The following is a 25,127-nucleotide window of genomic DNA, read 5'->3' on the forward strand; positions in this document are numbered from 1 at the left end:
ATCAAGATGGACTTCAATAAAAATTTTTAAAAATTAATCAGGGAATGTCTGTTCATGGCAGTAAATTAGAAAACAGAGAAGCAAGAAGAAGACAATTAAAATCCACTCTAATCTTACCTCTAGAAATAACTACTGTTAATGTTTTGGCCTTTGTACACATCCTTCCAGATGTTTCCCACACATATGAAATAGGAGGAAGATTATCAATGCTGGAGCATTGCCAATACTCCCCCACTCCCATTAATTCTCATTCCCACTACCCCATCCTGGGCCAATACAAAGAGTTCAGGCTTGGCCCTGCTGCTTCTCCCCTCCCCTCTTCCCAGGAGGGCCTAGCATTGGCCACACAGAATCTCTGGCTTTTGTGATGGAGAATAGGAAATGGGGTGGACCCTACAGGCAGAAGGGGGTGGGCTGAAGGATTTTTAAGTAGGATTTTGGAGAGAGGTGGAGAAGCAGCTCTGATACAACGAGAGAGAAATTCAGGGAATTTTAGAAGTATTACTGGGCATGATACAATAGCCTTCATGTACATGAAAAATATGAGGAAAGGAATAGACGTATTTAAAAATTACTTTTGTTGATGTAGACACACAGCCTGAGCCATCTGGGTCACACTTTTATAAACAGAATATACAAATATACATACATATGTATGCACATATATACATATATAAGGTTTTTTTTATAAAATGGGATTATACATAAGATTTTGAGACCCTTTTTATACAACAATGTTGTGAAATCGCTCTGCCAGTAAATATATATATTATATATATATTATATATATTCCATTATTATATAAGGGAATAACCTTCATGATTTCATAGCATTCTGCTCTGTGGAGTTTTCAGGCTCCATGTAATAGTCCAGTACTATAGGTGGTGTCCTAATATTTTACAATAGAAACAAAGCTGAAATAAGTATACTTGTGATTAACACTGAACATAACCATGGATTCAGCCCCTAGAAGTTTAAACCCCTAGAAGTTTAATTATGGGGTCAGAGGATATGCATATAAGGAAGATCTTGGACTCTTAGGATATATCATCATTTAGCAGCAAAGGCCACAGGTTTTCAGAAGAACTTAAGGCCATTTATTCTCCATACCTGAACACATGAATCACCCACCCACCCAGCCCACCCCCACCAACCCCTCAGGGCTTGAGCTTGGATACCTACTGGAAAAAATAAGAATCTGTGATCTTTTCAGTGTTGTTCTCAAAAGAGCATACCAGGATGGCCCACACAGGGGCCAAGTATCCATGTGACTTCAGCTTCTCTTTGAATACTGCAGAACAAACTTAAAGGAAATGACAGCCCGCTGGGACCCCCAAGTACCTTCTTTCTAGAGAGTATTCCAACACAGGACACAGCTCCGTCCTTTTGCCTGTCATGGAGCATATTCTATAGCCCTAAGACTTTATCAGAAGTAAAAACTAGTTTTCCATCAGACTCCTTATGAAAGGACAAGCCATGGACCAGGAGAAAAATGCTAGGATTTATATACAGAATATATACATAATTCCTACACATGAAGAACAAAATACAACTCAACTTAACAATTGGACAAAAGGCTGGAATAGGATTGCCAATAAAAGAAGATCCATAACATATCCAATAAACACATGTCGAAGTATGCAACGCCACTAGTAGTTAGGGAAATCATATCATTTCACATTTACTGGAATGACTAAAGTTGAGAAGATTAATAACAGCAAATGTTGATGAGGCTGAGGAGTGAAATCTGAACTGTCCCATTTCTGGCGGGAGGGTCAAATAGCACACATACTTCATAGACCTGTTTGTAGTTTCTTAAAAAGTTGAACATATACCTTATGACCCAGAGATTCCACTCCTACTGATTTATCCAAGATAAATGAAAACATTGTCTTGGCCCATTCAGGTGGCCAGAACAAAATTCCACAGACCTGTTGCTTATAAACAACAGAAATGTATTTCTCACAGTTCTGGAGGCTGGAAGTCTGAGTATGGGTGAGGGTTCTCTACCTGGCTACAGACTTCTCACTGTACCCTCAAATGAGGGAGGGGGCTCTCTAGGGTCTCTTGTCTGAGGGCACTGATCCCCATACATGAGGCCTTCACACTCATGACCTCATCACTTCCCAAAGGCCCCATGTCCTAATATCAACACTTTTTTTTTTTTAATACCAACATTTTGGAGGTTAGGATTTGAACCTATAAATTTTAAGGGGATGGAGGGATCCCTGGGTGGCGCAGCGGTTTGGCGCCTGCCTTTGGCCCAGGGCGCGATCCTGGAGACCCGGGATCGAATCCCACATCGGGCTCCCGGTGCATGGAGCCTGCTTCTCCCTCTGCCTGTGTCTCTGCCTCTCTCTCTCTCTCTGTGACTATCATAAATAAATAAAAGTTAAAAAAAAAATTTAAGGGGATGGAAAAATTCAGACCATTCACAAGATATTTACATGAAAATATTTATAGCAATGTTTTCTGGTAGCTCCAAACTGGAAACAATCCAAATGTCCAACAACAGAATAGTAGACAGAGGTATATTTATACAACAGAATAGTACTCGGTAATTAAAAAACACTTGATACATGCAACAACATAGGTGAATTCTTTTTAAAAAATATTTATTTATTTATTTGAGAGAGAGAACAGGGAGGAGGTACAGAGGGAGCCGTTAGCAGACTCCATGCTGATGTGGGGCTCAATCTCACGATCCTGAGATCATGACCTGAGTCAAAACCAAGGGTCTGATGCTTTACCGACAGAGCCACCCAGGCATCCCCAACATAGGTGAACTCAGAGCACAAGAAGTCAGACACAAAAGAGTACATACCAAATAATGCCATTTATATCAAGTCCAAGAATAGGTAAAACTATGAGGGTAAGTATCAGAAAAGTAGTTGCTAATGGGAGGCATGCTGTGTGACTTTCAGGAGGTTATAAAAATGTCCTATATTTTGATCAGACTGGTGGTTATAAGGGTACATACATGTGTCAGTGCTCATCCAGTTGTACACTAAAGACCTATACATTTTATCATATATAGATTTTGCCTGAATAAAACAAAACAAGATGGCTTGGGCAACATAGCTAGTTCTCTGGGGATAGTCAGGGAAGGCCTCTTTGAAGAGGTGACAGTTTTGAAAACCTGAAAGAGAAGAAGGGGTTAGCCATGTGAAGGTCACCGGGAAGCTTATGAAAAAGTCCTGAGATGGACTTTTAGTATTTCAGAAAGAGTAAGGTGGGCTGTTGTAGGATGAATTGTGAACCTCGCTCCCCCCTGCCAATTCATATGTTCAAGTCCTAACCCAGGTACCTTTAAAAGAAACTGTATTTGGAGATGAGGTTTTTGCAGAGGTAATTAAGTTAAAATGAGGCCATTCGAGTGGGGCTTCATTCAATATGACTGGTGTCCCTTATAAGAAGAGGAGATTTGGACGCAGGCATGTAAAGAGGGAAGATGGGGGGTGGGGGTGGGGCACCTGGGTGACTCAGTGGTTGAGCGTCTGCCTTTGGCTCAGATTATGATCCTAAGGTCCGAGATCAAGTCCCACATCAGGCTCCCTGCATGGAGCCTGCTTCTCTCTTTGCCTGTGTCTCTGCCTCTCTCTGTCTCTCATGAATAAATAAATAAAAATCTTTTTTTAAAAAAAAGAGGAAAGATGTTATGAAGATAGGGAGAAGACATCCATCTAGGATCCAAGGAGAAGAGCCTGGAGCAGATCCTTCCCTCATGACCCCCAAAAGGAATCAACCCTGCCAACTTCTTGATCTTAGACATCCAGCCTTTGGAATTGTAAGAAAATAAATTTCCATTGCTTTAAAAGTCACCAGGTGTGTGGCACTTTGTTAGGGCAGCCTGAGCTAATACATGGACCGTGTGTGGCTGGAGCCACAACTGTCAGGAGATGGGTTAGAAAGGCTGGCGGGAGCCAGATCACTTAGAATCTTGAAGGCCACAGCAAGAAGGCGGGAGTGTTTTCAAAGGGCACTGGGAAACTCTCGAAGAATTTCAAGCAAGGGAGAAATGTGATTGGCATTTACAGAAGGTGAAGTAGAAGGCTCTTGCAGCAATCCAGGTAAGGAGAAATGGCAGGGCCTTGAATTAGGGTGGTCATGGACATAAAAGCTATGGACAAGCTTGAGCAATGTTCTGGAAGAGAGCTGACAGGACTTGCTGAGAGATGAGATGTGGGGATGAAACAAAGGAAGGAGTCAAAGCCAAGACCCCTTATTTACCAAGAAGGGGCATCTTGCTACCTGGGTCTCCTTGATGTTCTCTGAGCTCCCCAGGCACACATCTTCCCCTGGGCCCTCCCACTTGCTGTTCCTTCGGCCCAAATGCTCTTCCCCCAAGGGCTAGCCTAGCAAGCTCCCTCATTTCAGGTCTCTGCTCAGAAGTCACTTTCCCAGAGAACCTGCCCCAGGGTCAACTGAAAAGAGCACTTCCTGTTTTCCTCTTGCTTTATACTCTTCTGTAGCATTTCTGCCACTGGGCTGTACATCTATGGGCTCAGGTGCCTATTACTTTTTCTTCCTACTGGAATATAAGCTCCCTGAGGGTGGGGACTCTTTAATGTGTCCTGCTGCATCCCAGAATGGCAAATAGTAGGACTTTAATACATACTAGTTAAATGAATAAATGGAAATTCATCTTAAAAGAGAGCCTGGAGGATTTCTGCTCAAAAACCTCTATCAGTGGGATCCCTGGGTGGCGCAGCGGTTTGGCGCCTGCCTTTGGCCCAGGGCGCGATCCTGGAGACCCGGGATAGAATCCCACATCAGGCTCCCGGTGCATGGAACCTGCTTCTCCCTCTGCCTGTGTCTCTGCCTCTCTCTCTCTCTCTCTCTCTCTCTGTGACTATCATAAAAAAAAAAAAAAAAAAAATCCTGTATCAGTAAAAGGCATTTCCAAGTGTCCAAAATGAACTAGATGTAGAGGCCACTTTACAGCAAACAGGCTTGAGCAATGGAATGTAAGCTGAAAGGGCCCCAGGGTGAAGCCCTGGCTGAGAACGACAGGCTGAACAGGTGACCCGCCTCAAAATACCTACAGGCCCCAACTGACCAATGGGCTACTTACACCTAGGCACAGTTACCCAAGAAAGGTAAAATTCCATACATCGCCATACCTCATCTTCCCTCTCTAAAAACGGCCCCCACCCACCACCCACTGCCTCTCCTCTGCTGCCCTACCCTCCAGCTCCCTTGCAGTGTTTTTAACATTCTATTTCCTTTGTTCTGCCTCAGGTGAATTCTTTCAACCACCCTCCGGGAGCCAGCCACGAGCTTCTACCTAATTGTCACCCCATATTTGGGGGTCCACATCCCATCAGGAGAGAGGCCAGACTTAGACACCACATTTGACAGCCTTATCTAGAATGGAGGTGAAGAGGAGGGATGAAGGGCTCTTGATGTGGGGAACACAGGCAAAAGAAAAAAATTTAAATTTCCTTACACTTTACAGCCCACTGACAAGTCCTGGAGACAGGCAGAGTGATCTTCTAGGAACTCAACTGCCTCGATGCTCATACTTTGCTAAAGGCAAATGGTGATCTTAGCTTAACATTATCCTGACTTCCGAGATGCTGGTAAGTCTCCTTTAACATATAAACATTCCTGAAACTTCCTTTATCTCTATCCCACAAGATACATGTTAGCAATCATCCCCCAAGCATATGGCCCCCTGATAGACATCTGAAAGGTCTCATGACTCAAGTTTTGGTAAACGGTAGTATAGGACCTTCTCCTAACAACAGCTGGCCCCATCAAGGTCCTGGAAACCTTGTTTCCAAATTCCTTAGAGACTTATGCTCTCCCTGACCCCTCCCAACTAGAAAGTTGGGGCCAGTCCTCGTGATCCTACAGAAGAGAGACCCTGACGGTGCAGCATTTTCTGCCCACAGGTCTAGACTCTGTGCTTTAATAAAAACACCTTTTTGCACTTAAGACATCTCAAGAATTCGTTCTTGTCCGTTCGCTCCTAACCCCAACATTTTCACATCATTAAGGCCATTTATTCAAGACTTTCTTGGGGATCCCTGGGTGGCTCAGCGGTTTAGCGCCTGCCTTTGGCCCAGGGCGCGATCGTGGAGTCCCAGGATCAAGTCCTGCGTCAGGCTCCTGGCATGGACCCTGCTTCTCCCTCTGCCTGTGTCTCTGCCCCGCCTCATCATAAATAAATAAAATCTTAAAAAAAAAAAAAGACTTTCTTGAGTTATGAGCCCCAAAGTGGATAGATGCCTTACAAGGCCACACTCTCCAGGACACAGTCCAGAGAGTTTTCCCTTCCTCTAGTGGGGAGAAGCATTCTCAGGGCACAGGTGCAGGCAGCAGCTTCCTCCTGAGCCTACATCTCAAGAACTTCTCTGACAATAAAAGGAGATCAGTACCCTTCAGAACAGGTAGGAGGGTTCAAATTCCTGGTTTGGTGACTTCTTTTCTGCAACAGGCATGCAAATGGAATTTTTAAAAGTCTCAGCAAAATTGCAAATTTCACCGAAAGTTCCAATCCCCTAATCATATTCGCAGTTGGCTCTGTGGGCAACCAGCCCCTACCCTTAGGTGTTTTCCAAGTCACCTTATTAACATAACAGAAGATACGTTAAAATTCTCAACGCTTAGGAAATTCCAAAGTTTTTGGAGCTCTGTGCCAGGAAACCAAATAGATATTTCTTATTATAAATCACAACACCACAACGTGTGACAAAATTCATCGCAGTCCTGAGATGTCTTTTACAGGGTTAGGATGGAAGAGAGACAAAAAATAGTATATCCCTTTCTCCCTCATGGAATCTGTTAGCCATAGTTAAAACAGCTAATGTTCACTGTGTTTTCTATGTGCTTTGCCTGCATTAACTCACTTAATTCTTACAACCACCCTAGAAGGCAGGTATCCCCATCTTATAGATGAGAAAACTAAAGCATGGAGAGGTGGAGTAACCCAAACCCACACTGCTAGGAAGTAGCTGAGCTGGAATTTGAGGCCAGCCGAGCTCCGGAGGCCACGAGCTTGACCATTACACAGCACTGCTTGCTAACACTGATACATGAGCTACAGTCAATTAAAAATATCTTTTGAAAAGGATTCAACTTGAAAGTAAACACAGAAGAATGGCTTTGGCTCATGGGAAGCTATTTCACTGTGCGCTTCTGAGGGGAGCCATCACCTGCTTTTGCTCATCTTCTTAGCTGAGTTGGCGCTGTGGGCAGCAAGGAGACAGGTCAGTTTTGAGAGTCGACACCATTCCATAGCAAAATAGCCTCTCTCCAACCACCCACTGAGATCTCCTTTTTTTCTCTTTTCAGGTCTTGAAAAAGCCACATCCACCAAATCCCTCTTTTTCCCTCTAGCTGCCCCTAAAACACAACCTCTGACTGTAGCCAGGCCATCCTGAACCCAGAAGGAACAGTGGTCACTGCCTCTTCACCACACTCAACTATCTTTTTACAGAGGGCCAACCAAAGATGAGAGGCTAAGACCGGAGGGATGAGAGACATGGGAGGTTATGCTGGTTTTGCTCCTTTAAAGGCCCAACTACCCATGTTTCTCACGTAGTGGACACTGTGATGAACTCAGCAGCATCTGCTACTCTCCCCGCATCTTAGCCAAGGGGTCTGGGGGTAACTAGCCTGCCCCAGCTCCCTTGGTGAGGTCTGACTGGGTTAAATCAATCAGAGTAAGCCTTCCACCCCCATTGCCATAGCGATGGATACAGGAGTGGGCACTTGACTTTTGGAGGCTCAGTTAGAGTAAAAGCCATAGGCTCTGTTTCATGGCTGGAAAGAAGCAATGTAGTATGGAGATGTGGGGCCAGGGCCACTGAAGCCACTTCCCAGTAGAGCCAACCTGTGGATGAAGCCGGCACGTAAGGACAGTACTGCACAATGCACAGAGATGTAACTGGAGCCTCAATCAAATCGTGCCTGGATTTATTGTACCCAATACATTCCCTTCCTTATTTAAGATCATTTGATGAGGGTTGGGTTTTCTGTTATTTTAGGCAAAACATCCTAACTGATAACCACTATTTAGATGGAACTTAAAACAATTACAGACATTTGTCTAGGCTTTTCATAAGCCAGTCACATCAAATGTTTATATGGCTCAGAGTTGTAAATCTGCCCTATATTTTCAAGTCTCAGCTCAGGAGTCACCTCTTCTGGTTGACACACTTGTTCATTTGCTCAACAAATAGAGACACTGAATTTACTATGCGCCGGTTCCTATTCACAGTGCTGAGGTTTCCAGGATGAATAAAACATGATTCCTGTCCTTGACGAGTCAAATGGGGAAAATAACACAAGGAAATCTACAGATGGAAGACCAGGCGTGAGGGTTTCGATGGGGCTGAGGAAAAAGGGATACTATACTATGCTACTAGGGCAGGTACCCCAAGTCAGACTCATAGATATGGGGACAAGGAAATGACTCTGGGGGAGAAAATGTTTAGACTGAGTTCTGTAAGCACTGCCTGGGATCACTGGTTCTCACCCCAGAGTGGGTCTGCCCTCAGCGTGATGTCTGGAAACATGTCACAACTTTGGAGGTGCTATGGGAGCTGGTGGGAGAGGCCAGAGATGTCAAACATCCTACAACACACAGGACAGCCCTCCACACAGAGAATTATCCAGGCCCAAACCCGACAGTGCTGAGACTGAGAAACTCTGGCTGCTTGAAGTAGGTGGGAAAGGATGTCTTGAGCAGAGGGACGAACATGGGTCCACATGACAAATGCGGGAAGGGCGCATAGGGCCGGAGCCAAGGGTGGATTAGGAGGTGGCGAGCATCTGTTGGAGGGCAAGCCCGAGCCAGCCAGAGCAGACGAGTCTTGAGCCACAAGCTGAGGGTTGAATCCTACCCTGAGAGCTGTCGGGAGCTACTGAAGGATTTGAAACAAGGTGGGTTTTAGGACTCCTCTGTCAGCTGTTTGGCAGCTTGCTCAGTGGTCAGTACTGGGGACTGGACGGGTCGCAGCTGTGGCACCGACAGGAACAGGTCTCCCATCTCCCTCCTCCTACACAAGTTCACTGCCACAGCCTGTTGCTCCTGTTCCCACCTGTCTCCTCCCCTAGTGTGGAAAAGCACCGGGGGCAAGTGCTCAGGGGACTCTATTTTTCTCTTCTCCAGAGAGCCTGGCCCAGGTAGTGCAGTGGAATCACCTGTGGGGCTTGCATGCTAACGCCAGCAGAGAAAGTAGAAATCAGGGAAAGTAAAAAAAAAAAAAAAAGTCAAAGAAAGTAAAATCTTGGAAAGGCCCGACGTGGGACTCGATCCCGGGTCTCCAGGATCAGGCCCTGGGCTGAAGGCGGCACTAAACCGCTGACCCACCCGGGCTGCCCTTGTTTTGTTTTTTTTAAAAAAGATTTTATTTATTTGACAGAGAGAGAGAGAGGCAGAGAGAGAGAGAGAGAGAGAGAGGGAGAGAATAAGCCAGGGGAGCTGCAGGCAGTGGGAGAAGGGAAAGCAGACTCCTTGCTAAGCAGGGAGCCTAATGCGGGGGTGGGGGACCCGGATCCCAGGAGCCAAAGGCAGCCCCCCCCCCCCCCGCCGTGTATACAATCTTACAGAGTAGTACCTGAAAAGAAATGAGTCATCTCTAATGTACAATATGAACAGAATATATTCAAAAGCTAATTTTTTGGCAACATTTGAATGTTTCCCTTTGTCTTTCAGGGCCCCTGTTGCTGAATTCACGGATGCCACATGGTTCCACAGCCCTGGGTAAATGTTTGCCAGAGGAAATGAGAGCGGTGGCAGTTCCCAAGGGATTCTCATTAGTCCTCTGGCCTCCGGCTCCAGCGGGGGCTCGGGGTCTCACGGGGGCTAAGGAGCACCCGGGGCCGGGGGGGTCTAGCGTGGAGCGGTGCTCTGCTCAGGCCAGGGAGCCCTCTCCTCCAGCTGCTGGGCACGCTGCCACCAGCTGGGAATGGTCTTTGCTCTCCCTGGGCGCTGGTGGCAATCGGCAATGCCAACTCCCTCCGCAGGAATTGTCCTTGGCTAAAGAGAGCTGCCTGACCCAAGGACACCCAGTGACTGGTCAGCGCTGGAGTACAAGAGCCCAGACGCTTCACGCACGCTTGGAACAACTCGGCAGGCCCACGCGGGCTGAGCTGCGGCCTTGTAGTAGCTGTACCACAGCCCAGATCTCAGCTCTGCTTTTTCCTGCTTCCTTCCTCCCCTGCAGGTGTCCACACCCAGAGCACACAGGGGACCCTGGCCTGCAATAAGAGGCTATGAGGTCTTGGGCAACCCTCTCAGGTCGCCTCCCTCTTCGGGAGCTTTGACTATTGCTCAATAGACTCTGCTTTCCTGCCCCACCCGCCGCCGCCCCCCAAAAGGCGGCTATGAGGTCTCAGAGTCCAGGAGAAGCAAGACGGGTAGGCGGGCACCACGAGTAGAAGCGGGCAGTGCTCAGAGCACAGGGAATCAGAGAGTGAAAAGGCAGATGGCACTTGCGTGCTTGCAACAGAGAGGAAGTCGCTTGTCTCCTGCCCAGTGGGAAACTGCCCGCATGGTAGGGAAGTCCTGGACCCATAAGGGAGGCCTGGCTCCAAGTGAGATCATGAGGCCATCCTGAAACCTGGCCCACTCCCTCTCAAATCTGCCCACAAGAATCCACCTCCTGCTCCCCACTTGCCAAGTGGCATCCATCTTTGAGCAGTTAGCAAGTGTCCTGGAGAGCCAAGGCCTGGTGAGATCTGGCCTATACCAGAAGGCCCCAACCACCCAACACCTCCACCTCTCTGCCCTGGGCTCAGCCAGGGAGACGGACTTCTTATTAACGGGTATTTCCTTAGGATTACAAGCCCCTGACTTAACTTGAGATGACACAGCAAGCCAGGCTTATGAACAGCTGAAGCTAAATGGCAGAGGTTGGAGGAGAGTAAGGGCTGAGACGAGAGGACACATGTAAGACAGTTCTGGGTGCGATGCTAAGGGAGTGATGGTGATGAGAGCGGGGTCAACATAACAGCGCCCAGTCCAGGGGACAACAAGCAGGTTGCCTCTGAAGTGAAGGACAAAATCCTCAAATCCAGCCATCTGCCTCCCAAAGAAACCAAGACCCATAGGTATGAGGTCAAGGAAAAGATTCTGAAGGAGAAAATGTTTAGACTGAGTTCTGCAACCACTCCCTGGATTGCTGGTTCTCCCCCCAGAGTGGGGCTGCCCCCAGGGTAATGCCTGGAAACGTTACCTAACATCATGTACCCTAACTGGGAACATCATGCAGTATTAGGGCAGCCCAGGACTTTCCGTGGGGACCGAGCTCTGAGCGACGCTTCCGTCTTCCCCTCTGCCACATGTGCCTCTTCTAGCTCTCCCCACCGCTTCCCAGTACTGCTCTGCTCTGCTGGTAATTCTCCTCTCCTCTCTCTTTTATCTGTGGAGGGGACAGCAAGGCTGACGGGCCATCACTGACTCACGGTCCCCTGGGAGGCGGTGGCGGTGCCCGAGACCGGGCTTCTGTCAGCGGGAGGCCTGGTGTGCAGAGTCCCTGGTAGTGCCCAGGGAGCCCCCACCTCCCCTGCTGTCCTGTCCTGCTGGGGGATGGGGGGTGGAGGCAGCTCCCCCAGCCCCGGGTCGGTCTCCCCCTCCGATGACCCGGTGAGCGCCTAACTCCTCGTGGGCACGTTTGGTCTGTTCAAAGAGCTCGAGGTCTTCTGGTTTCTGCAGCGGACTCTGCCTGACACAGTCCCCCCTTTTCGTAGGTCTACTTCTCAATTGCAAAATCAGCTGGTTTTTCACTAACATTTCCAATCATTTCCCTGAAGAACGTCTCTGGAATGGCCAGTGATTGCGGTCACTCCAGTGGAACCTTCAACATCCCCTCTTCTTCTTCTTTCTTCTTCTTCTTTCTTCTTCTTTCTTCTTCTTCTTCTTTAATGTAACTTATTCATTCATGAGAGACACAGAGAGAGGGGCAGGGACACAGACAGAGGGAGAAGCAGGCTCCCCGCAGGGAGCCTGATGTGGGACTCGATCCCAGGACCCCGGGATCACGATCTGAGCCTAAGGCAGATGCTCAACCACTGAGTCACCCAGGCGTCCCAACATCCCCTCTTCTGAGAGGCATCGAGGGATCAATCATCCTCCTTAACATTTTCAGACACTCTGGCCACATTTCAGGGTTTCCCCAAGAAGGCTTGGTGAGCACCCCTGGGGTGTGGAGCTTTGACAAGGTGCTGGAGAGAAACATAAAGCAAGGAGCCTGTAAAGATCTCTACTTCTGAGAGGGGAGCATTCATTTTCTTTTTTTTTTTTTCTTTTTTAAAGATTTTATTTATTTGACACAGAGAGAGAGAGAGAGAGAGAAAGAGAGAGCACAGAAGCACATGCATGGGGAGGGGCAGAGGGAGAGGGAAAAGCAGGCTCCCCACTGAGCAGAGAGCAAGATGCGGGACTCGAACCCAGGACCCCGAGATCATGACCTGAGCAGACAGCAGCCCCTTAACCAACTGAGCCACTCCCATGCCCTGGGGAGTATTCATTTTCAAAGTTACAATTCAAACCTTCCATTTCAGAGTTTCCCTCACAGCCAAGGCACTTAGCTGACCCCATTCCCGTCACATTTTTATTTTTTTTTTAATTTTTATTTATTTATGATAGTCACAGAGAGAGAGAGAGAGAGAGAGGCAGAGACACAGGCAGAGGGAGAAGCAGGCTCCATGCACCGGGAGCCCGACGCGGGACTCGATCCCGGGTCTCCAGGATCGCGCCCTAGGCCAAAGGCAGGCGCCAAACCGCTGCGCCACCCAGGGATCCCCCCGTCACATTTTTAAACTCCACACACAAATTGAGATTGAAGAGGTGCTTTTTTATTTCTGGGGAGTGATTTGATTATTCCTTGTCCTTTGGAAGCAAAGGTTGATTCCTCAACCACATAAAGGGATTACTGACTTGGCTGATAGGGGGAAACCTGCTTTGTGCACTGGGAGGAATTCATTTCAAGGCCAAAGTTAGCTTAAAAATACGGCGTGGCCTTTTAGCAGGGATCGGTTTGGGACATCTTTCTAAAATCGCCCCTTCATCTCAAAGGGGGTGCCACCTTCTGGAAAATTACTCACCAGGTGAGCCCCAGGAACTGCCAGGAGTGTGTTGCCTCCCTTAGCTGTCAGACGGCCCAAGAGGTTAAGAACTGTTGCTGCGGGCAGCCCCGGTGGCGCCCCGGTGGCGAAGCGGTTTAGCGCCGCCTGCAGCCCGGGGTGTGATCCTGGAGACCCGGGATAGAGTCCCACACGGGGCTTCCTGCATGGAGCCTGCTTCTCCCTCTGCCTGTGTCTCTGCCTCTCTCTTGCTCTCTCTGAATGAATAAATAAATAAATCTTAAAAAAAAAAAAAAAGACCCCTGTTGCTGCAGGGGTGCCTGGGTGGCTCAGTTGGTAAGCGTCCGCCTTCAGCTCATGATCCCAGGGTCCTGAGATCAAGTCCCACATCGGGCTCCCAGCTCCATGGGGGGAGCCTGCTTCTCCCTCTATCTCTTCCTCCCTCTTTCTCTCTCATGAATAAATTAAAAAAAAAAAAAAAGAAGAAGAAGAAGAAGAAGAAGAAGAACTGTTCCTGCAAAACACAGTGATTCTCAAATCCCTTGGAGCCAAGAGTCTCTCTTGGGCAGGCCCCAACGCATCCTGCTCTATGGGAACATTTTCAAACAATTCCAGGCTGCCCTCAGTCCTGGAGCTAAGATTTGCCTGTGCTTTGTGTGTGTTGGTTTGCTTCTTTATTTATTTACTCCTTTACTTCTACATACAGCCTTTCCTGTAGGGATTCTAACACGGTCAGCTTTGAAAAAATTGAATCAATCTCCCAGTGCTTCTGTTTCTACCAGGTCAAGGAGCAGATCCCCATAGTGTTCTCTAATCTGGCAGAAATGACGGGAAATCTGGGCCTGGCTTTCAGCTCCCCAGACCCAGTAGGAGGAATGATATGCTTCCAACCGAATGACCTGCTCACTGCTGGGCTGATGGGATTCTTTTGTCAGGAGGGCCCTGGCGTTTTTAGAAAATCAAGAGTTTGGGAAATGAATGCATTGCTTAAAGCTGTGACTCTCTTCCTTTCCTCCTTTATCGGCGGGTCCATTTTTTCTTTTTTTTTTTGCTTGTGTGAGTTATCCGTGCAAGAAGTCCTGTGAGACCTGACATCCAGCCTCTCTGTGAGAGCAGAAGTCTAGGATATATGATGATGTGATACAGTGTGATGAATTTATATGGAAGCCCTACTGCATGGTGGTTGAGAGGATAGGTTCTGGAGTTCGGTAGACAAACTGTATAACCACTCTGTGCCCTGGTTTCCCCACCTGTACAAGGGGTGTGAGGAGGGTGTTTCCCTGACTGATTGCCTATGAAAATTCAATTGGATAATTCACATAAAAAGACTGGAATAGAGGCTGGTCTATCATGCACAGTCAGTAAATGATAGCTATTTTTCATGTGATCACAAGAGGAGAAGCAGGAACACGACAGTCTAAACTCGAAAAACTGGTCCCTAGATGATCACTTTGGCTTAAGGAAACTTATCTTTGCTTATGTTTCAGAGACCACATGCAATTCTCAGGACACGTATATTTAAGGAAAACCTATTAGAATGAAGTGGGCTTCCCTTGAAGCAATCTATAATTGGAACATTCATACATGTTTGTGAGGGGTGAGCAACCTCCTTTTAAAAATCATCCTTCTTCTGTCGCCGTAAGTAATGTACTAACACGGCACTCTAAAAGTATTAAGTCAGTACTACAAGTCATGGCATAGTGATGAAAAAAACCTGCACGGATCCCCCTTTTCAAGACTAATAGGGAAACTGTCCTATTTCCTCAAACTGTAAAAAGGTCTGTGCCTAGAGTCTCACAAGAGACCTATTAATTCCAATCTCGAAATACATTAAGAATCCTATCATATTGAAAAAAAAAAAAAAAGAATCCTATCATAAACCTTGGGTATGTCTGAGCAAATAAGTCCCCCAAACTATCGGCTTGAAGGAAAAATATTCACTGTTGGCAGGGATAGATTAACTGGAGAACTCAAATACCTGATTTTTAACCACAGGCTGATTATCAAATTGCTGACTGGGTTTAGTATAAAAAATATTTTTATGAGGAGAAATATTAATGTTGAGTAATTTCACCTGGAGGGGAAAAGAAATTTGCCCAAAGTATCTAGAATTTTATGAAACTATCAATTGGTTTTATATGAAAAAGGAAAACAGAAATAAAAGAGAAGGTTATCACCATCAACACAAACATCAAGTCTTAATTTCAGGTAAACTAGAAGTTCAAAATAGGTACAATATCTGTTTTTTAAGGTTCCATTAAAACCCCACTTTAAGCTTTTGTGGCAAACAATGACCAATCCTGGAGTGGGGGTGGGGGGACCTTCTTGCCTTCAAATTAGCAGAATATATTTACGAAATCAAGAGTCATTTTCAAATTACAACCTCACAGATTATAACAACACTTTATCCAGACATTTTTGAATCATAACTTTTGATACAAAAAACTTTTATTCGTAATTAGAGAAATGTTTTGGGAGAATGGGAAAAAAACCTGTTTCATAAAACCTAAGAGTAGATTTAAGGGCATGTGAAGTTCTGCGGCAGGGTGATGTATTACTGAGCACCTCCTCAGAGCAGCACTGATGTGAGTTCATGGGTGCAACTACATTAGCAGGATGTGAGCCATTGGATACAAGACACCCCACTATAGCTCCTCATCTGAGGAAATTCGATGCGATTAGAACAATTTTTGCGGTTTGGAGACATGACTGCATATAAACCTGGGCTTCATCATATGAAATCACCAAATCGCTCTGTTGGACATCTGATTGTTTCCATGGCATATTGAGGAGTTATGAAATCAGGAACAAATCCAACTCCTCAACACTGCTATGGATGAAAAGAAGCCTGTGTTCAAATGAATTCTTACCCACAGTCAGTCGTGGTTCCTACTGAGTTTTAAGGACAGAGGGGAAAAAATTAAGGACATTTAGAATCACTGTTGACTTAAGATCAATAATGTACTATTCATCAAATGTATGGATTTAGAGATCAAAATCCTCTTAGCAATAATTTGCTACTCTGAGACATTCCAAGTAGTCTTCCTTTGCAAAACTGGTAACAAGGAATAATAAAATAGAAAACATTTGGGTGCACTTTTAAATTCCACAAATATACAGCAGAGCAAGACATTATGGGACGCTCTATCTCCTTGGTTTTCAGGGGAAAGCAAAGCAGAGACTTACGTCGTATCCGCTGTTACGGATTCCACGCCGGGGTCGCTCTCGGGTTACCAGAAGGTCCATCTCTGTTTCCCCCGGACTCGGGCTGTTGAGAGACTGCCGGCTTCGGTAGACAGAGTTCTTCATCTGTTGCCTGAAGAAAATTCAACAACTGTTATGATGCAGCAAATGCCCTGACAGATGGAATTCTCCACTGATCCAAACTACAGGCAACCAATGAAGGATTTGGATTTGCCTTGCAGATCTCAGGATTCATGCTATTTGTTCTCTGGCCATCAGAGGCCATAGGAATAGTGGAATCAAAGTTTGTTTTTGTTTTTTGTTTTCCCAGATGCTGTAACCATTTGGCTTAATTGTAAATCCTCTTTTTATGGAAACCAGGTAAGGATAACCAATTGCAACGCTACAGCTTCATCTGAAATTCTGTTGCTGGCAAGGCCAGGGGCTCTCTCTCCCTTGACCTCAAGGACAGATAACGCTAGAAAAACAGACTTGCTCTGGTTGACCCTTGACTCAGGAGCCTGCTGCTCCTTTTAATCTTTCTGATTTCACACGCAGGGTTCTATGACTGAGTTAATAAACCCTGCGGCTAATGGGCCACTTAATACTTGACTATTGATAGATTTTCTTTTCTACCTTCCCCAGATTTCTTTCTGGGCTAAGGAGCCATAAACCAAGAGGCAGTTTGGAGCATATCCACCCATCCACCCAACCATCCATCCATCCATCTATCCAATATTTACTATCTACCATGTGCCAGGCACTGTGGAAGATGATAAGGATCCACAATGAACAAGACAGACATGGTCCTGCTCCTCTGGAGCTTCCATTCTAATGAGGGAGATAGACAATTCACATGATTATTTCAGAGGATGATGAATGCTAGTAAGAAAAATAAGATGTGGTAGAAGATGGCTAAAAGAGGGGACAACTTTAGATAGCACAGTTAGGGAAGGCCTCTCTAGAGAGAGGATGGTTTAGCTGAGACCCAAAGACAGCCTGTCACATGCTAATCCTGCACAGAACATTCCAAGCCAGGGAGTCAGCATGTTGAGAGGCTCTACTCAGCTCCCTTATGGAATACATATATTTGTCACCACTGTTTACACTTGCCTTTTGAGGACTCTTTATGAGGAAGAAGAAACAAACAGAAATATGGTGAGGACTGTAGCTGTGCTTTTTTTTCCATACAAGGCAACTCTTACAAGTGGGGAGTAAGGCCCCCTTGGGGATAGGTGGTTTCACATGATACTGCAGTACCATGTCCAACTGTACATTTCTCTTCGTGAATAACTGGCATTTCAGAGCATCTATCTTCAGAGAATTCCCCAGACACCAACTATTTTATGCCTCCGTTCTAAGATTCCATCCATTCATGGGTTGAAGGTGAAAAGGTTGCATTATTTATTCCCAGGGACTACGCAGGAAGCCAGAATCCTGGCAGGTAGACATAGACACACCTTTTCAAGATCACACACCCAGTTAGTCTTAGCATGACCGTCACACACTGTTTTAGTTTAGAACAGACATTAGAACTCCCAAGACAAAACACTACCCTTGCAATTAGCCTGGGGAGTAAAATACACACTATTAGACCCACCCCTTCACCATGAGGAGCTCACACCTGTTTAGACCACCTCTGTGATCTCCACTTGCCTGAAACCCATGATATCCTTCATTTGGGAGGAGCACTGTGATATTCTTGGGCGGCTACCCTTCCTGAAGGAGTTGGCCTGCAGAATCATGCATCAGAGCCCCATGGCCACAACGACTGGTCAGAGGACAGGCACATGAGTTGGTCCAATGAGACTGAGTCTCAGAGCTTTTGCTAGAGCAACCAGGAAAGAGGCATTCTCTTGACATTGAAGTTTCTGAGAAGATAGGATATAGGCCAGGAGTTGCTGGCAACCAGTTTGCCACTATGAGGTCAGAGCTTGAACAGGAACCAGCGAAGAGTGATGAGAGGACAAGACATTGTATGAACCTTTGGATCTAGTCATATCTGAAGCCTTGACCTTTTGCATTCAATGACAAATTCTCTTTCTATTTAACCAGTTTGTTCTGGATTGCCATTGCAACCCAAAGAATCCTAATATAGGAGCTTAAACCTAATATTATAAACTGTGCTCTATGGTTATTTGTAATTAGAAGCTTCCTTTAGGAATGGAGCACAACCTTATGAAATAGAGTGATTCACACTTTAAGGCAGACCCCAAAGAATTCTCCTCCTTGACCTAATTACAAATCACTTTTTGAAAAAGCTGACTTTACAACTGTCCTGAGACTGCCAATTAACTCATTTAGAAAAGATTTACTAATAAGGATGGTTGGGGGAATAAACACTAGGATTAGCAATTGACATTTAAGCAGGCTATTTTGGAAGTATTAGAAACACAATAGCAAGATTGTGTGAGCCCTTTCAAGAACCAAGAACGTGGGTGAGAACCTAGACATTGGGGTGCACTCCAGTCTCCTTTTACATCAAAGACAATGTTCCATTATGATGCCCAGCTTAAAGGCTGCTATTTAACATGGATCTCAATTGACCAGACCACGCATGCATGGCCTGGTGGGTAAGCATCTACTTAGAAATAAATTAGGCTCTTGGGTAGAGGAATTACTTATTTTAATCAAATAGAGTTCCACTAGGTATATTTCTTTCTTGTGGGCATTTTGCTGTATTCTCTAAAAGTTAATATATTTTGAAACCTGCAAACTTGAAAAGCTTCTTTACCTCTGAAACTATTCCTGGGTAGATAGCGATAAATTTTATTTGCACTTTTTAGTTTTTTTTTTTTTTAATCCCACAATAATTTAAAAAGTAGTTCCCAAACTGCATTCTAAGGAAACTCAGGGTTCCATAAAAATGGAATGTAGCCTCTAAGGAGGAGGAGCAGCTCTGCTTCTGTGAGAGCAACTCTGTCTTTATTATTGTCTTAGGTTGGGATCCCCAGGAAGCAGGCTCGATGATGATTTGACAAGTGGTTTACCTGGGAAAGGGTTCCAGGAAGCACAAAGTTTGGAAAGTGGAAAAATGAGACAGAAAGGGAAGGAGGCCAACAGAGGGTATGAGATAGAGCAGATTGGTATTTTGGGCAACGGGGAGCTCAAAGTTACTGGAGAAAGATGGGGAATAGTTGCGGTAAAATGTAGGTTTTACTTTATTTAGGTATGGCCTAGCCCAATGGATCAGGAGGCAGCTGCCATTGAAAAGACAGCTTGTTGCACTCACAATGCCAAGAGGAAGGGGCATGCCACCAGGCCCCACGTGGGGAAGCACCAGGGTCAGTCACTAGACAGTAGGAGTGAGGGGAAAATGTGGGCAAGGGAGGACCTTTCTTGTGGTTTCTTGGGGAAGGAACAGGCAAGGCAGGGTAAACAGGCTTTGGATTGGATTGCTGGAACCATTTCAGCAGCCTCTGGGGGCAGAGGAGCTGTTCCTAGTGGTGTGGGAGCCAGGCTTCAGGGATTTGGGGGTTGGGGGGGATTTGGGGGACTGGAGCCCAGAGTGGGAGAGCCCTATGTGAAGGAGGTGGTTGGGTGCCTCTCTTTGGCCCAGGGTGTGATCCTGGAGACCCAGGATCGAGTCCCACGTCGGGCTCCCTGCATGGAGCCTGCTTCTCCCTCTGCCTGTGTCTCTGCCTCTCTCTGTCATGAATAAATAAATAAAATCTTTAAAAAAAGGAAAAAAGAGTTGGCCAGACCCTCAGATGTCAAAGCATCAAGCACAGAAGCCAGCAAATGTGGTTATCACGAGTGTAGCTTGCACCTCAGAGCTCTCCTGCCAGGGTGTTTACCCATCGGCTCCCATCTGTCATTGACCGAAGCTGCTCGAGGCACAGAAACGGTGTGGCGCTTCTGGTGGGGGCTGCGGAGACAAGGCCCCCGAATCGGAGTCACGGATGCTCCTGGGAAGTAGGATGCCGCTGCATGCGCGGGCTGCATGGGGGCAGGGGGAGCCAAGAGAATCTATGGGGGGACACTCTGCCAGCATCTTCCTTGTACATCACGTCTTCTGCGTGCCTCTGGGTAAGAGCGGATAACGTGAAAATGGGGGTGTTCTTCTGACTTTAAAGAAAGAGCCGTGAAGACTCTTTTAAAAGATGCAGGGATGAGTCAACATTTGGACCTAAACGTCATTGATGCGATTGCATTTAGGTCTCAGGGTAAAGTCCTGGTTACTGATACCACCCCTGGACGGGAGGATGGGTCCCCCACGTGTGCCTTGCCACGGCGAGGTCACTGAGAGCAGAAGCTCTGCAGAGCTGAGCTGTGAGTGGCAGTCAATAAGTAACCCCAATCCGTGACAACAGATACCCCACACCTGGCAGCAGCCCCTGGACTCAACAGCAGAGCGTGACAAGAATGACACCTCAGGGGATCCCTGGGTGGCGCAGCGGTTTAGCGCCTGCCTTTGGCCCAGGGCGCGATCCTGGAGACCTGGGATCGAATCCCACGTCAGACTCCCGGTGCATGGAGCCTGCTTCTCCCTCTGCCTATGTCTCTGCCTCTCTCTCTCTCTCTCTGTGTGTGTGTGTGTGAGACTATCATAAATAAATAAAAATTAAAAAAAATACGTATCTTATAAAAAAAAAAAAGAATGACACCTCAGAGCTAGCTTACCGGGGCATCCTTTCTCTGTGAACCCTTCCCTTCCCATCCTCACACTTTGCTGATCTCATCTCCATTCCTACCCCCACCTCACCCAGCTTGTGGTCTTCTGTATTTTCCCCTTCATTGACTGAAAACATTTTAACATTATGTTTAGAGTCATTCAATCATTTCTTCCACAGACATTTATGGAGAACGGATGACACACTCAGAGCATGGGCAGGCTGGCGAAGGGCCGTGAGGATCCTGCCTGAACTTTTGCTGGGCAGTGGGGATGCATCTCCATGGGAGGAAAAGTTGTGTCCATGCTCTTTATGAAAAGCTTCAACCAAAATTTTGTATGTATTTCCCAAGGAACTTTCCAAGCTAAGTTCCTCTCATTTGCGCATGATCTTTGATTCATTTTCCAAGTGGCAACAGGAAACCAAGGGAAAACTACTCCCTGCCCCAGTCTATAAGAGACCACTAAACTATAAAGTCCCCAAGTGTGGCGTGCAGCTAAAAGTGTAGCTTTTAAGCTAAAGAAGCCACCAGTCTTCCTATAAAATCCATACCTTTCTCTTTGTTCTATAGTTACCAACATGGTGACACATGTATTATGACCCCTGTCAAAGTGTTGATTTTTGGACCACTAGCTTATACCCATCAAATCTCTTTAGAAGCATAGTAAATGAAGCACTGGCTTAGAAGTCCCTCTTTATTAAAAATAAACTATGTTGGGGCACCTAGGTGGCTCAGTCAGATGTCAGCCTTCGGCTCAGGTGCCGAAGGGATCGTGCCCCTGCTGACCAGGGAGCCTCCTTCTCCCTCTCCGCCCTGGTCATGCTTTCTCTCTCTAATAAATGAGATCTTTTTTGAAAAAAAAAACAAAAACAAAAAACTGTCAATTCCGTTAATAAATTAAAGCTCCACCTCCCATTTTGATTTTGTGGCTTCCATCCAAGCCTGTCACATAATCATTTTTGCTTTTAAAAAAATACCTGCTCAGGCCAGGAGCTGTCCTATCTCACCTTGTTTGTGGAGGGTGCATCTGCCAATAGGATGTATGGGGTAGATTGGAGAGCCAGCAGGCCCAAAGCCAAGGGGCATGTTGCCAAGGAGAATGTATACTTGAAAAGGATGATCTCAAAGCATGAAAATGCTTCCAAGGAGGTGCTTTAGAAGATGGGGTGGAAAAGCAGAAAGATGGCCATGTTTAGTTTTGCTAGCCTCTTTCTCTTTACCCAGTGGGTGAGGTCACTCTCCGCTTAGTTAGCAACAAAGCTTGGGATAATGACAGGGTGCCTGGGACCCCAGTTGGTTAAGTGTCTCTGGATTTAGGCTCAGGTCATGATCTCAGGATTGTGGATGGAGCCCTGTGTAGAGAACCACATCAGGCTCTGTGCTCAGTGGGGAGACTGCTTGAGATTCTCTCTCTCCCTGTGCCCCTCCCCCTCCTCACTCTCTTTCTCTCAAATAAATAAATATATCTTGAAAAAAAAGAAAAACGAAAAAGCTTGGGGATAATGCCAATTCCAACCCCTGAGCCTGTGACCCTCCCTCTGAAGCCAGGTCCCCCTTATAGACCATCACATCGCAAACACCCATAGCACTTGTGAGTAACGAACTTCCGAGGTAATTATCTTTTTTCTCCCATCAGACCTTAAGTCCCATGAGAGCAGTGACTGGGCTGTCTTGCCTACCATAAAATGCTGAATGAGTGGAATGAATGAATGAATGAATGAATAAGAAAAAGCAGAGACCATGAGGGACTCTCATGACCATGAGAGTATTCAACAACTTGCATGGTGCCTAATCCATAGCAGGTGATGATTAATGTCAAATAAATGAACAAATCTATAGATACAAGAGATGAGCCCAGCACAGAGCTCTAAGGAGTTGGGTGGTAAGTACTTATTGAAGCTGAATGAAAAGGTGAGGCATGAAATTTGCATTTCTTATTCAATTAATTGAAAAATCCAATGTCCCTTGATCTGGAAATTGCATTACCAGGTAGGTGATATTATTCTATCTTCACCCAGCTCTGACCCAGCTACTGGCTTGGAAATCTTATTGAGCTAAAGGACAATTATGGTTGTTTGCCCAAGTATTTTTTTTAAGTAGCTTCAATTTGATTCTTTTATAAATTCATTATGGAGCACCAGCTTGCACAGACCAGCATGGTCCGGATCGGCACCCTCTGCTGATATGTTACCCAACGCACCCTCTACCCTCATCCCACTAACATACAGGGACCATTAGACACTGCACCTGTTTTTAGACTCAGCGAAGGGGGCACACAGTTCTGGATCTGGATCCAAAACGTGCTCGATTTCCTTTTGGGTTTTCTCGTACATCTTTTTTCTTTCGGTCTGAGCCTTGCTTGTCTCCACCGGGGGGAAGTCGTAATATCCCTTCCTCTTCGCTTTGAGGCGCAGCTTGTTCCGGTAGTGCTCGATGTCTGACTTCTGCTTCAGGGCTTTGTTCACCTGGGGAGAGAGAGAGTCTCAGGCCCACATCCAACCAGGCACAGCCAACAGGTGGGAGGTTTTCATCAGGTCACAACTCTTGCAAAAGCTGTCCTAGGCTTCACCTCCAGTCCTTTGAGCCAGCTAGACCCACTTGTGTCCCATTCCAAGACCAGCCCCCAACAGTGGGCCACAAATAATATGGAGCCTGCCATTCACCTAAGCCACTTGGACCTTCCATTAGGGCCTCTTTCTCCCTAGTCCACCCACTTCTGCTCAGGCCTTTGTGGCGTCGGCCTAATCCCACCTAAACCCTTTTGGTTCCCCAGTATGGGATCTCCTGATTTGGAAGCCCAGCTGGATCCTGGTGCCTCTCTTTTGGCTCCAGCCCTGAGGAACCCAACGGCTTCCCCTGGCCACTTAGCTGATGCCCAGCTGGATAAGACAGCCAGTTCCTGAAGAGGCTGAGTTGGGATGAATGGAAGGAGAAAGCAGAGCAGAGAACCTGTTTCTAAGGTCTCTCCACTCTACCAACCTGCACTTAAGAGCTTATTTTTGTCAATCTATATCTTTCTTGAGAGGTAGATAATTTTGAAGCCTGTATGGCCACCAATGCCAGTCAGTTCCTACCCTATCGGGCAAAGCCAGTCTGGTCACATAGAAAGGAACTTGGCCAACACACTTCCTGACCCGTCAAACATACAAGCAGATGGCTATGCTAAAGAAATAACAAACAATGAGGATGTTACACCCACAAACAGAGCTCAACAATGAAATCAGCCTGACACCTACTGGATAATATGGAAGACCATTAGTGCTGTTTGTAATCAGACTGGACTATATTAATATAGCCATGTATACTGTTGTTATTATATTTTCTTTAATCTTTAAAAGAGTTTTCTGTAATTCATAAACTGAAAATTCATCTAGTGATAAGATATAGGTCAACCTACAGAATTAAGCCAAAGTTCACTAACAAAGGCTCTACCTTAGATGTTTTATTTATACAGAATATTTTTTCTAGCTTTTGCAAAGACCTCCCTACCCTGGGCCTTAAAGATATTTTTAGGCTGGCAGCATTTCACATGTCTTAATTGTTCCCTCATTCTGCTTGCCACAAAAACTAGCCAAGAGAGGAAGCTAGGATGACATCCTCTGAGCGAGGAATGCCATTTCTGGAATCTCTCCTTAAGCCACATTCTAAGAGAGCTTCAAAATCAGAGATGAAAGTTAACATCACCAGTGGTCAGAGATATCAAGTGCTTCTTGATATGATGCCCACAAAAGGGCCCATCATCCCCATGGTTATGCCAAAAATGCATAACTGTAATCCAATCACAAGAAAACATCAGACAAACCCAGACTGAGGGACACTGCCCATGATAACTGGCCAGTACTCTTCAAAAGAGTAATGGTCATGAAAGATAAAGAATAGTCACAAAGAAGGGCTGCGGAATTGTCCCAGACTAGAGGAGACATGACTAAACACCATGTGGGATCCTGGACTGGATCCTGGAACAGGAAAGGGACAATAGTGGGAAAACCAATGAAATTCAAATGAGGGCTGTAGATTAGTCAATCAAACAGCACAAATGTTAATTTCCTGGGTTTAACTGATAATTATTCTATGTTTACGTAAAATGTTCACACTTGGGATAGCTAGGTAAAGAGCGGATGGGGCTCTCTGTACTGTTACTGCAACTCTTGAGTATACCTAAAATTATTTCAGAATTAAAAGGTTTTAAAAGTAAAGCATGAAATTACTCAGATATAATAACCAGAACCAAAACTAAAACCAAAAATTATCTGGAAGACTTGAACAATAAACGATCAGTTTTCCAATCAATG

At 46.0% G+C, this 25,127-nt stretch overlaps 1 protein-coding gene across 7 annotated transcripts in view; it reads right to left on the reverse strand.

Moving 5' to 3' along the window:
- KIAA1549L (KIAA1549 like) overlaps positions 1-25,127 on the reverse strand; it is a 268,498-nt gene that overhangs the window by 35,389 nt on the left and 207,982 nt on the right. For all 7 annotated transcript variants that reach the window (XM_049096726.1, XM_049096725.1, XM_049096724.1 and 4 more), the window contains 2 exons: positions 23,083-23,300; positions 16,225-16,354 (listed from right to left, as the gene is read on the reverse strand). In XM_049096726.1, the coding sequence (XP_048952683.1) occupies positions 16,225-16,354; positions 23,083-23,300 (348 nt within the window). The remainder of the gene's footprint in view (positions 1-16,224; positions 16,355-23,082; positions 23,301-25,127) is intronic.

This window comes from Canis lupus, chromosome 18, assembly GCF_003254725.2.
Source record: "Canis lupus dingo isolate Sandy chromosome 18, ASM325472v2, whole genome shotgun sequence".
Taxonomy (NCBI): Eukaryota; Metazoa; Chordata; class Mammalia; order Carnivora; family Canidae; genus Canis; species Canis lupus.